Source organism: Conger conger, chromosome 8, assembly GCF_963514075.1.
Source record: "Conger conger chromosome 8, fConCon1.1, whole genome shotgun sequence".
Classification (NCBI taxonomy): Eukaryota; Metazoa; Chordata; class Actinopteri; order Anguilliformes; family Congridae; genus Conger; species Conger conger.
In genome coordinates this window covers 12,296,705-12,310,259 of record NC_083767.1, presented here as the reverse complement: position 1 = coordinate 12,310,259, position 13,555 = coordinate 12,296,705, and the positions used below count along the sequence as shown (strand labels likewise).

Genomic DNA, 13,555 nt, shown 5'->3' with positions numbered 1-13,555 from the left:
GTGTGTGTGAGAGAGTGTGTGTGTAAGTATGAGTGGTGAGTGTGAGTGTGAGTGTGAGTGTGAGTGTGAGAGAGTGTGTGTGTGTGTGTGTGTGTGTGTGTGTGTGAGAGAGAGAGAGCGTGTGTGTAAGTGTGAGTGTGTGTGTGTGTGTGTGAGAGAGAGTGTGTGTGTGTGTGTAAGTGTGTGTGTATGTGTGTGTGTGTCTGTGAGAGAGAGTGTGTGTGTGTAAGTGTGAGTGTGTGTGTGAGAGAAAAGCAGACAGTGCAGAACATATGGCAGAGATGGGCACTCTAAAGGACTGACGGGGCTCCAGCAGGCAGCAGAGAAAGCACACTTCCTTGGCTCTGGCTGTGCAAGGCTTCTCAATTATTCATTCAGCGGCGCACATGTCAAGGACCCGCAGACCAACACAACAGCGTGGCGGTGTACAAATCAAACATTTCATTCACAGGAACTACCCACAATGCACCTGCAGACTCTTTTATCCCGCTACTGTTTTGTTATATAGAAAATGATGAAAATACAAACACAGAAACAAACGCACGCACACTATCGGATGCTCGCACGCACGCACACACAACCACTTCCAGAGGAGAAAAGCAAGTTTGGTGAGTGTTCTTAATGATGGTCACTTTCAACACTCCACTTTCTCTACTTCCCGTCCCATACTAACCCAATCAACCTCAACCAGTCTTGAATCTCAATTCTCATAAAAATGCATGCGACTGGACATTAACAGCATTTCTCTCGATCTGCGCATAGAAGATATGAGACAGTACAGATTATGAGTGAATACGTTTGCATTTTTTATCTGCCTGCTTAAATTACAGTGCGCAGCTTAAAAGATAACACTAATGTGGTTTGGAGCTCCAGGTTTAACCTTAAGATCTTTGGTAAAGCGCTTCGCACTAAAACCATTACTGAAGATGCACTTGCATCATACCACGCTCATTTTAGATAAACTTCACATCCTTAATTGATTCAACTATGTAGCATTTATTTTCTTGAATTTTTAGACGTCTCATCTAAAAATACCCTTGAATCTATGGGAGGCTTTTCATTCCTCAGTCATAATCAGTTGATGCTGACCCTTTTAACGGTTCCCTGCAATATAGGAAAATGGAAAATGAAAATACTGTATTATTGTAATTTTAAACCTCAGAAGTAGAGCATGCATTGTTAACTTTTACATTTGGTGAATTAATCTGGGTCAAACAACATGGAAAAATTTGAAGGATTCAATTTGTAGAAGTTAAAAAGGGAAATGCTTTCACAAAACCACAACTGCTCAGCGGGAAGAAACAGGAATCAATATTGGAATTTAAGAAGACCAGAAATATCAAATATCCAGTTAAGTTCTATTGTTCGCTTTCTAACAACTTGTGGCTTCATACACCTTGGCCTACATGATGAAACTTCGACAAGCTTCTTCAACTGCTTCTTCTCAGGGGTCAAAGTTGTTAAAAATGATGCATGTTTGGGCTGAACTCCTGCCCTGCACCAGTTACCAGACAGAGCATGCATAAGATCTATTGTTCATGTGTGTAAATGGAGTAGCTGGCTTCCTAAAATAGGCTGTAGCTATAACTCACTCTTCGGTCACTGGTGAATATGCCAACACTTATGAAGCAGGGGCAGACCTGGATTTAGCCAGTTTTTGATGGATCTGAATTACATTTTTTTTTTTTTTTACCCCTTCCCAGCGATCAAATGACCAATCGTGGGTTGCATTTGCCCCCTGGCCCGTCTCTGTGATGAAATGGAGAGAAAGACCAGTTTCTGAAAGATTCAGTATGAGGGAACGCAATCTGCCAGCTGTGACAACGGGTAAGGCAAGGACAAAATAAGAGGAAACAAACGTTTATCTTTATCTGGACAGAGTACTCGCCGTATTACCAGGAATTCATAGATTATCCAAAGAAAACACCACTTTTTCTCAAGGGAACGACTTGAAAAGAACATGAACAATATATGCAGTGAACAATACATAAGAGTAAATTGAGAATAGGAAGGTCTACCTGATGAAACCTACTCGTCCTCTCGATATATTAAGTGATGCTTGGCTCAAGACAAAGATCCCATTCGCTGGAGATACAAAGTTGTTCCCACAAGGAAAAGCTTTTGATTCATTCACTGGTGATAAAGATTCTTCTCTATAGCATCGCCCCAAGGGCAACGAGAAACTCAAAACATTCCATTTGAACCATTTTGAGGTCCGGCGCCCAGTGTCTGTTGGCTGGCATGATTGTGGAGAAGTCAATGAGAACGGCAAAGAGGTAAAAAGATAAAATTACTTCAAATGGATTTTTATCTAAAAAAAACAGCTAAAGCCTTCGGTCTTTCAATCCCGAATGAAAAGCATGCACTTACCTGGCATTGTGCACTAAAAAACAGAGCTAGCTATGTAGTCCAGACAGCCTTGCCTAGAGATTGCTGCCTGTTGCATGTAGCCAATTAAAGCAAAGACACATTCAATGTATCCCCACACTGGCCTGAACTAAAACACATGATTAAGAGTAATGCGTACCACAGTATGAGACTGCAGAAATTGTGAAAAGTTGTTTTACAAAGTAAAATCAGAAAAACATCAGGAACAAATGGAAAACTTTTTTTTTTCTTTAATTTAGTGTCAAATAAATGTAGTGCTTTGCTTCGTTGTTTGTTTGTTTGTTTGTTTATTTAAAAAAAAATTAAAAAATTCAAATAGGCCCTGGTCCTTATCTTTGTTGTACAGGTAGCAGTTGAATTGTACTTCCCACTAGGGTCTTTCAGCGCACTTATCCCTGGTCATGGGTATGCACTTTGTTGTACGTCGCTCTGGATAAGGGCATCTCCCAAATGCCATTAATGTAATGTAATGTAAATAATGTTTGTGGGAAATGCATTCAATCTTTATAATTTATTTGATAGAAAAGTGAATCTGCATCCTTAGAGGCTGACATTTCACCCTGCCCCCACAAGAAAAATAAAACGGTTCTGCTGCTGCTCCTAGTGTTGCCGATGTTGCTACGTGAACCTTTTTGGATTCATGTGATTTCTAACTGTGGCCACTGGGAAAATGGCTCTTTTATTCATTGAAATTCTAAAAACAGTACAGTATGTATGAACAGGGCCGATGTGGCCATGTGCTTTTCAGCAGTCATGTTAAAATGGTACTCATGCTATCGATATAATGGATCCTGAAGTGAACAGTTTTGCATTTAGTTTGAGGTTTCAACCTCAGTATGAGGAAAGGCAACTGACAGTTACATATTCATTCAGGAAAAGCCTGTCGTTCGTAATAAAGCACACTTTCTGTTCTAACCACTGGTGTGCAGTGTTTAGAGGCTTTTTCTGGACATGTTTAATGAACAGCACCTGTTGGTGTGAAAAGGAAGGCGGTGCTGGGCAGCCCATCCTGTCATGGTGCTGTTTCAGTGTGCAGAACGGCCCCGCGGCCCGGTAACGAACACAAAGCAAGCTAGCGCCAACTGTGGGTGCAGCCCTGTAGGGCAACGCAACACAGATTTTGGCTATAGCACCACCCAGGGAAAGGGTGGAACAGGACGGTAGCAATTCATTGAGGATTAGTGACCCCCTGCTGGTCAATCAGGGGCCGGCAAGTGTGCCTGTTGAACAGCACATGAAGGGTCCTCCACCCACTCCTGTCTGTGTGAGCGCGACTATAAACTACAAACTGAATGCTGACCGTTGGTCATTACGGTTTATACTGAAGCTGGCAGTCCACCCACCTTCTTTAGTCACCTGCTCCTGAAGCTCCCCCACGGTGCTGAGGACCAGGTCCAATAACGCTTTGCTTTGGAACCAGCGGAGGGCCATGTCGGATCGACGTGCCCCTCTCTCCTGCCCTGGAAGAGTCAGAGAGAACACTCAACACCCCAACAGCGCCAAACCAGTCGGCTCTACCCCGCCCCCTCCCCCGCTCTCCCGCAGAGCGCCACTTACCGCTAGCAGGGTCCGACGCCCTGCTCCCCCCCGCGCAGACGGACAGAGCCGGGAGGTCGGCGGAGTCGCGCTCCAGGCTGAAGAGGATCTGGGATCGCTGCCCGAGCCTGCGGAAGCGTCCGGCCGCCATGACGACGATGGCGCATTTCCGGAAGGACCGCGCCCCCGCCACGGCCCCCGCGGGGCCCGGCTCCGGCCGCTCGGCGCCCTCGTCCCCCGCCGTCAGGGCGCGCACCAGGGAGCCGACCTCCTTCTCCAAGGCCTGGCTGGACTCCAGCCTCCGCTGCAGCAGGGCCTTCTGGTCGGCCAGGGAGCAGAGCTGCCTGTAGAGGGGGCACAGGGCCCCCGCCAGCAGGGCGCAGGCTGACAGCAGGGTGGCCCTCTCCCGTCTGGCCTGGGGAAGCAGGTTCTGCAGGCGAGCCAGGTCCACTGCGGCCTCGCTCCCAGTCCGCTCCAGGCTGTCGGCCTTCTCCTGGGCCTGTTCGGCCGCGCTCTGCCACTTCTGAGGGCACAGCGTCCCACACGGTCACAACTTCATCAGCCTCAGCTGGGTCACAACAGCACACAGCTCATTAGTACATGCCAGAGACACCGCCAAGGTCCTTCAACTGCCTCGTCCTGGGGGCCAGGGTGGTTTTCAAAATCATCAAATAAATTGTGTGAAACCATGTAAGAATGCATGAAATTAATACATTGTGAGTCTGAATCATGTTTATATTATTTTCTATATGATCAAAGGACAAATAGTATGTCAAGGGAGGCCCATCAGGTGAATGCGTGTGGCCTACACCCCAACAGTGGGCTATGACAAACCAAAATTAGTAGATGAAATCTCTAATCCGGTGTTACACACCTTTCTGCAATTATTGCTCTCCATTTTACTTATGTAATCCTTTAACTAATAAACATGCATGCACAATGCGCTTACCAAGGCTTATCTGAGTTAGTTAGTGAAAAGATTCAGTTAAAAAAAAAAAAGAAAAAATTATATCCAGGCTACTCATGAACAGAGCAGCTTCACATCAAACGAATACTTTCAAGGTAGACGTTTCAAAGCAAAAGCCTCCATTAAAGATTCTTCATTCAAAGAGAGAACTGGTCAGATAACATTTTTTTCTTCTAATTAGTCATGTAATATATTTTTTCATGTAATATTTTTTTGACTCCAACACAGACATGTTTTACTTGAGGCAAAGTGATCACTAACATTATTACTACAACGGCAACCAAGCATTTGTGCTCAAATGAGAATTTTATTTTTCATTATAATTAATAGTGCTGTTGATTTGCACCAATTTACAGGTGAACAGACATTTGGTACTGCTGCCATCTACAGTATATGGGGCAAAAACAAACAAAACATCCAACATATTCAATGTGGATAATTATCATAACAACATTGCATAGACAAACACCATCTCATCATACTTCCATCTGTAAACACACACACTCACCAGTGTTAAAAATGTAAAATAGTTAAAATGTTTGAGGTGCCCGTTACAGTACAGCGATACACACCCAGGCCGACCCACAAAAATATGGCGCATGGTATTAATAGTGGCACAGGCCCGGAAAAAAGAAACAAACACATTCAGGGAAAACCTTTCAAGCTACTTATTGTTACTTTTTCCAAATAAAATTAATCTATTTAGCGCTTCCTAGCCACTTATTTTAGTCTCTTATCTTACGCTATCGGTTTCCTCGTCTCCAGCAGGCATTCCAAAGGACGGACATATCCGTGTCTCCTGTATATGATTACCGAGTCCCAGGGCAAATGTATTTTAAACTGAATTTTCACTGACCCGACAGACATAGAGCGTGTAAGGTCCGGGTTTAATAGACCGCAGCGATGTCTTTGAGTGAGAGGCGGCGTAACGTCTTTAGGAAGTGCCATTTCGGGAGCATCGGATTGCAGCTGGGCCAATCCCCTCCCTCCCACCAGGGGAATCGTACCAGCGCCAGCCTAACCTTTCCTCCGGGCCCCAACCTCTCACCTTCAATTTCAAACAAGTGCAGGAATTACTGTCACCAAGAAAACCTTCTCAAAATGGCCTCCCGTTAACCTCAGGACTGATTTAACGGACCTCTGGCAGACCGTCGACACACGTAGCATGTTTCGGTACAAGCCGATGCACAAGTCACGTGTTGCTCTGCTAAAACTATTTTATAAAAATAAAAATGGCTTGAAAACTATAAATAACTATCGACACAAAACAAACTTTTTCCTTGAAACTCATGAGTGTATCCCTACTGTCTGGAGTAATAAAATAATCTTTCCTGAGGAGTTTCAGTACTGAGCCAAGCTGATTTGGGTGTACCTTAACATGTGCTTAACATGTAAAAACACACATAGAAGAGCGCAGACAGGCCGTGTGAACGCTCCGCGCATCGCACAGAGAACCGCGTGGAGCTCTGGGTACCGCGTGGAGCTCTGGGTACCGCGTGGAGCTCTGGATATCGCCCGTACCTTGGCCCTGGCCTGCACCTCCGAGGTCAGGCTGCTGTAGTGCTCCTCCAGGTCCCTCCTCTGCTTGAGCAAGTCCTCCTCCCTCTGCCTCATCTGCTCCGCCAGCTTGCTGAAGGTGCTTTCCTGGGTCTGCTGGAGCTCTCGCACCGCCTCGCTCCTGTTCTGACAGACAAACTCCAGATGGGATATCTATGGAGGGAGAGAGAGAGAGAGAGAAGCAGGGAGCTTAATTCTTCCACTGCTACCGAGACAGCGGCAACATTCTTCAGCGTTCCCACAAGTGAAACTATACCCCCATCAGATGTTTTCCTTGCGCCGAGATCAATGCGCTTTTCCTAAAGCCATCCTAATATTAAAGCTCAGTGACATATTTCCCCCGAAACCCGCTCCACTTCCTCTATCCTCTGAGGTATTTCGGAGCACACATGAAATAAATATCGCGCCGTGTTTATTTTTTTCCCCGCATTCCTCACCGCTACAAATCTGAAAGAGCTTTGGGGGATTCTCAGCCATAATGAATTGCTTTGTTGCAAGTTTGTCGTACCAGCGTCTGATAACGTTAAAACAGGGCCTTATTTGAGATGCTAATTCAGCTAGCGCAAAGCACAAATGATCTGTTCAAACAAAAACTAAATAAATGCTGAGTGCCTTTTTTTTTTTGTGATTCAAGAAGAACATACACATAAAAGCTGGTCTGGAAAGGGAACTATGTTATAAGATGTTGAACATGTAGCTCAAATATAGCCCTATCCTTTACGAGACATTGAAAAGAGCTCATGGATACACCCCATTATCATGCTTTCTTCAGAATCAAATCACTCTGAGCAAAGATTCAATCAGGCAAAGCACTGGTCAACTATTTTTGATTGTGAATGCATCAAAACAATTGACCATACTTGTACTTACAAGACACATGAACTTCATAAAAACATGTCTTGTTCTACTGGTAAAAGTCTTCATGAAAGCAAAACAAGCATAAAATTAATCAAAAGCCCAAAAGCAAAAAAAGCTTCAGCGTTTCGAATGTAAACCTTGTTTACATTCCTGCATCAGGAGCAAATTACGAACGAACATTAGAACTAAAATGAAGAAAAGACGTACTTAAATGTGTGACCTTGGCTGTAGGCACTTACACACAGGCCTGATGTCATTTCCACGTTCCAGGGTCAAATCTATGATCTGTCTTTTTCGGAACGCACAACAGGAGTTGTACCAGCCTATCACATGGATTAAATGTGAAAAGGCACAAATCCATCTTTCCAAAGAGCATGCAGTCAGTCATTATGTGACTGCTGCGGCCATTGCAAAGATCTGCATATCATTTACATGCAGGTGGCAGGGGAATATTCCTCCCACCCAGTGTGGCACTATGGGTAATTACATATCACCCTGCAGGACCTAACAGCACAGACAAGGTCACGGCTCTTAGAGACGCCTCCTTTCATCAGAACGGCCATTATCTGAAAGGTGACTACACTGCAGAATAGAATAACATGGAAAACCCAGCTTATAGGAAGCAGTCCTTTGGCCCATGAGTAAACTCTTTGGAGTTTAAGGCTAAATATAATGGCGTAGAGCGGTTAAGCTTAGACGTAATTACGTTATTATTATTTGATTTTATAACAGAAAAACTGTAAACAATATCACCCAACTGACAACTGAACCGTGGGTCATTATTAAGCGGAGCGCATTGCGTTGCTACCGTTGGTATCAGAGTTGCATCACGAGGCTACACGAAACAACGACACAATCACTGGAAATATTAATTCTGAGAAAAACCTCAATGGGCTGAAAAAACCTCAAACTGCTGACCACCAAGACAGCAAAAAGACCCGATGTTGAAGCCAGGGACAAAAAAAACACGACACGGGTTATTGCTATTTTTAACAAGCTCTCCAAAACTCCGGGACGGGCCGCACCACGCGGGGAGTGGCGTTCAGGAAGCGGCGGGGGCCCTGGGGCCCCTGGGCCGAGAGCGGGAGGCGAAGGCGTCCTCGTTAGGATGATAACGGAGACGTAGCCCCCGCTCTGCGTGTCCGAAGCTAATTACGCCGTCGCCGTGGCGACTATAACCCCTGGAACGCGCGTACGCGGCGGCTCTCCCCAGCCCTGACGGGGGAGGAAAACAAACAGGCGCCCTGGCCTGTGTGGACGGTAAACACATCGGAGCGGACGCCCAGAGCTGGCTAGCTCGTCACTCCTCTGACTGCTTCATCAGCAACCTTTAATTTATGTTGTGTTAATTAGGTCCCTGTGGCTGAGGCTGGCTGGTAGCTGCGTCGGGTCCCATGAAGGAGAGAGGGAGAACGAGAGGCATCAGTCGCATTAACATGCCCTCAGCTATGGCATCAAACTGAGTTGTAGACAAGTCATAATTAATGCTGGTGAATTATTAATGTGGCACAGTGCTGTGTGTGTTTTTTTATTTTATTATTATTATTCCGGTGCACGTGTGTTTGGATGGGGTGGGGGGGGGGGGGGGGTTTCGGGAAGAGCGCTGATGAGGACGAATGTCATCGCCTGGAACCGGCGAAGCACAGCTGCTGCGGCCCCATCGCCCCGGCCCACCTTCTCATTAGCGCGGCTGAGGTCGGAGGTCAAGGCATCGGCGTGTTCCTGCAGGACGGCGCACAGCTCGGGCCAGGAGAAACTGCCCAACAGGCCCTGGGGTTGTTTTATTAGCACACAACCTGCTACCAGGCGCTGGTACAGGTCGTGAAGAAAGGTCAGCTTCTCCTAAGAGGAACACACACACAGACACAGAGACACACACACAGATGCGTGCACACACACACACACACACAACACAGAGAGAGAGAGCGAGAGAGAGAGAGAGAGAGAGAGAGAGAGAGAGAGAGAGAGAGAGAGAGAGAGAGAGAGAGAGAGAGAGAGAGAGAGAGAGAGAGAGAGAGAGAGAGAGAGAGAGAGAGAGAGAGAGAGAGACACACACACACACACACACAAAGAGAGAGCAGGGTTGTTTGGAAAAGAAAAGAAAGGGGAGGGAAAAAAAGCATGAGAAAAAGCACACAATTCCAATGGAAGACAAACAGACTGGTGCATCCCTAATTTAACATATAGTATAACAGCACATAAAACCCCTATGTACACACTGTACGAAGGAGACGCGGTAAATAACCTTTACTTATTTACCAAGCTGCCAAGGCACACATACCCTGGCATGTCAAAGGCACAAGCTTTTATTTCACTTCTAATGATTCCTTAAAGTCTCTCGGTGAGATTTAGGGATTCTCTACGTAAACCTGCATCTCGATTCCCACCAAAATATTTTTATCCTCAGTTGACAGCTGGACCACTCAATGAATTCAGGATATACTATAATGCTCTCTCAACTAACTGACGAAGGTTTAATACCAAGCTATACGTCTGAATGCTGTGTGCCTGTACGCCTCTAACACACATGGGAAATTCCTTGTTGACAAATCGTATGAAAAATCACTACTTTTCACTGGAAACGTCTTCAGTTAGTCGGAACGTGAGCTATACATTCGTATTAACGGGATGTAAGCAAGGGGATGAAGGGAACACTTCCAGTGAAGAACCATCCCATGTGTTCACACGACGGGACAATGTGTGCCGTCTTAGGAGCAGTGAGCATTCATTTAATCGCTTAAATGAACATTAGGCTTTCAAATTCGTCATTATTTACTGTAAAGATTTTTAAGCCCAGGAACATCATCGCACTTCTTAAATGTGATTCAGCAGAGGAAATGAAAGAGAATTATACCCTCTGTTATGCATTATTAATGACCGCTGGATACCAGCGGGAATAAATAACTTGTATAAGAGAATATTCCACTGAAGTGCGCACCAACAAACCACTTCTTTTTTTTCTTAAGCATATAAAGATACAAGCTACCCCGAAGACATTTAAATTGCTAATCTTTGCATATTTTTTAATACCATATAGACAATAAATTATTTAGACATCTGTCCAGATAACATAATTCTTTCATTATAATAGTCTTTTTTTTCTAATCTCCCTAACCTTGAACATGAATGGGTTTAATCCAGTGATGTTCACCAGATGAAACCATAATTACAGAAGCAGTTTCATTATCAAATAAGATCAAGGACAACAGCGATGCAATAGAAAAGAAAAAAAAAAACATCCCAGTTCGAAGGATTAAAAGTCTCATTGTACTCTGTGTAAGAGGGGCCAACTCTCTGAACTGCAGATCTTTGTAAGGGGTGACAAGGAATGTTCATACAGTACTAAACACGTTCCTATCTCCACAGAAATGACCTTAAAATGGACACAGCCACAAACCTTAATATCCTTGAAACAGCCACAATGCCAACATTTTAGAGTGGGTAGATGGAAATCAAAAATAGATTACAAAAATTTAAATAAAATAAAATTGAAAAACACATTTTGTGGAAACAACAAACCCCTCACAGAATTATCCCCATAAAGAAAGATGTGGGTGCCTTGGGTGTCATACTGCATTCAATTAACATTTATAATCCCTTTACAAACATTTCACACGATGAATAATAACCAACACTTAAGAGTGAGGGAAACCAAAACCAACTGTTTGCGCTGAAAAAGGAACATTTTCATTTCTCTGCGAGCCAGGAGTAACAAACGTTGACAAATGTTGACTAAATCCATGCCAAACCCCGCACACTGCAAACAATAATGATTCAGTCTGTGCCTGCAGCGGAATATCAGCTTCAGTGGCGAACAGGCACAAAATGGCTGCAGGGGATAGGCCGGAATCCCCCCCAAAGAACAGCAGTGCTACAAAACCCACTTCAGAGACTTCTCAATACGGAGCAACAGATGCTTGCATGTGGGCCGTTATCAGGTACCCGGGGGGAAAAGAACAACAGCATTGTTTGTTTCGCTTTTCTTTCTTTTTTTCTTTTTTGGCAATACAACACGTTATGCATAGCCTGTGTTACCCAACTTACCTCATAGCAATTTTAAATATAGAGAGAACAGGATCAGATAAAAATTTACGGGTGACAAAAAAAACTAGCCCTTTGAGGGTAAAATGGGTATGCGAACATGCTGGCTGACTCAGACATCCCATGATTCTCGCACAGCGGTGCGGAGAGGGACCGAGGTGAACTGAAAGACCGACCGGTCGAGGCCCACCAGGCTTGCAGCCCTGCTCCGTTTGCCTTGGTAATGCCATCAGAACGGGAGCGTTAAAACAACCGAGAAAGGGACGCTTTCCTATACCATCTCTGGGAAGGTCCAGCAGCTCGGAAACCTGATGACTACCCTGCTAAAACTCCCACTTCTTTTTCATTCATTCATTTTAAACAGCAAACATGCATTCTGCTGGTTGCCAAAGGGTTTTTTTTACATCCTAAGATTTCCAGTTCCACTTCAGTTACGCTAAAAGCTGAAGACCTTCTAAATGCTTTTGCCAAATGCCACCTGTGTGTCTGGCTGCCCTTCACAAGAATAGGAAGCTTCATGTCCACTTGTGCTGAACTGAGATCACGCGTGTTCGAAACTTTTCTGACCGTTAATGACCTTGCAAACGGATAAGGATCTCTTGTGTATGAAGATGGGTTTAAATAAGTTAAGTTTACTGCCATGGGTCTATGTGTGTGTGTGTGTGTGTGTGTGTGTGTATACTGTATCAAACTGAATTTAACAGACAGAAAAAGAGATGGGAAACCAGGGGGAGATGCGATTCGTGTGCATGCAAGTGTGTATGCAAGTGTGTGTACATATGTGTGTTTGAATAATATCCACTGACACAGATCACATTTCTCAATCATATGCTCGCTTTTTTTTGCCTTTTTGATTGCAATGGGGAGCATTTATTCGCCCTCTAGCATTCGGCGTGGCACACTCGCACACTCGCACACTCGCACACTCGCACACTCGCACACTCGCACACTCGCACACTCGCACACTCGCACACTCACACACTCACACACTCACACACTCACACACTCACACACTCACACACTCACACACTCACACACTCACAGCAGAGGTGCAGCCAGCCCTGCAAAAGGAGGGACTCAAACTTCCCACAATTCCTCAGGTGGGGTATGGATCCTGGCCAGGCGGGCAGCATCTCCCCAGAGTCCCCCGCATTGACCCAACAGGAAGCCAAATTAATTCACTCTATCCCAGTCAGATCTCATTAACCGCACCCTAAGCGTGGCTTAATTGCAGCTTCTTCACGAGACGCAGGAGAGCCGCCCTGTTTCACAGGTAGGGGTGATGCATGGCGGATGGGCGATAATGGGTCTGATTGGGTTATAAAGGCAAAGCTATCACAGCAAGCTCACTCACTCGTGACACTATTAGCAAGCCAATGAGGCAAAGACCTGAAAGTTTCAACATCTAAAACTCTGAGCTGGTTTCACGGACACAGATTAAGCTTAGTCCAGGACTACATTGAGTTTTGTATGGAGAACGTAGTTTTAAAATTGAATATAGTCTAGGACTATGCTTAATCTGTGTCTGTGAAACTGGCCCTAAATATAATGGGCACTTTAACCTGAGCAGGACACCCGATTCTAAAGACAGCTCTGGTTACTCAGACACACACGGCCTTTGCTCCACCAGAATTTCATACCCAAAACTAATTATGTTGAACGCGTCTGGGCATTCCGGCGTTCTCGCCTGCACCTGCACCCCGTCACACACTATCACCCGAGATGAAAAGCCGCGCCCTGAAGGGTTAAACGCAGATACACTTTTCATGTTTAAAAATACCGCCGCGCCTGGTTGGGCTCAGACCGCGGCGGCTGTGAGAACGGGGGCATTGATATTCCGGAACTCTCCGCGTGGCGCACCTGGGCCGCGGCTTCTGTTTACCTTCCCAGGTCCGCGTTTGTGGGAAAGTGCGGCGGGGAGGGGGGGGTGAGCAGAAGCTCCTGTTTAGCGGAATACCTGGGAATCCTTCTGGTAAAGCTGGGTAAGCCTCTGGATTTCGATCTCGGCCTCCGAAGCGCGTTCCCGCTCCAGCTTCCAGCGGTTGCGGATGGCGGACAGCTCGGCCTGCGCGCGATTGGACAGCTCGGCGTTGTTGGAGCAGTCGCCGCGGAGACGCATCACCTCGTCGTTGGCCCGGGCCAGGCCCAGGTGCGCTTCCTGTAGGCATGGAGGGTCAAAGGTCAGGACCTGCCCGTGGCCTTCTGGTG

General features: G+C 45.7%; 1 protein-coding gene across 5 annotated transcripts in view; it reads right to left on the bottom strand.

Moving 5' to 3' along the window:
* Nucleotides 1-13,555, bottom strand: part of LOC133135463 (coiled-coil domain-containing protein 171-like) — a 76,792-nt gene that overhangs the window by 45,104 nt on the left and 18,133 nt on the right. For 4 of the 5 annotated variants that reach the window (XM_061252486.1, XM_061252485.1, XM_061252487.1 and 1 more), the window contains 5 exons: nucleotides 13,305-13,505; nucleotides 8,981-9,148; nucleotides 6,413-6,601; nucleotides 3,946-4,447; nucleotides 3,732-3,848 (listed from right to left, as the gene is read on the bottom strand). In XM_061252486.1, coding sequence (XP_061108470.1) covers nucleotides 3,732-3,848; nucleotides 3,946-4,447; nucleotides 6,413-6,601; nucleotides 8,981-9,148; nucleotides 13,305-13,505 — 1,177 coding nt within the window. The remainder of the gene's footprint in view (nucleotides 1-3,731; nucleotides 3,849-3,945; nucleotides 4,448-6,412; nucleotides 6,602-8,980; nucleotides 9,149-13,304; nucleotides 13,506-13,555) is intronic. The other variant, XM_061252489.1, reaches the window with a different exon arrangement.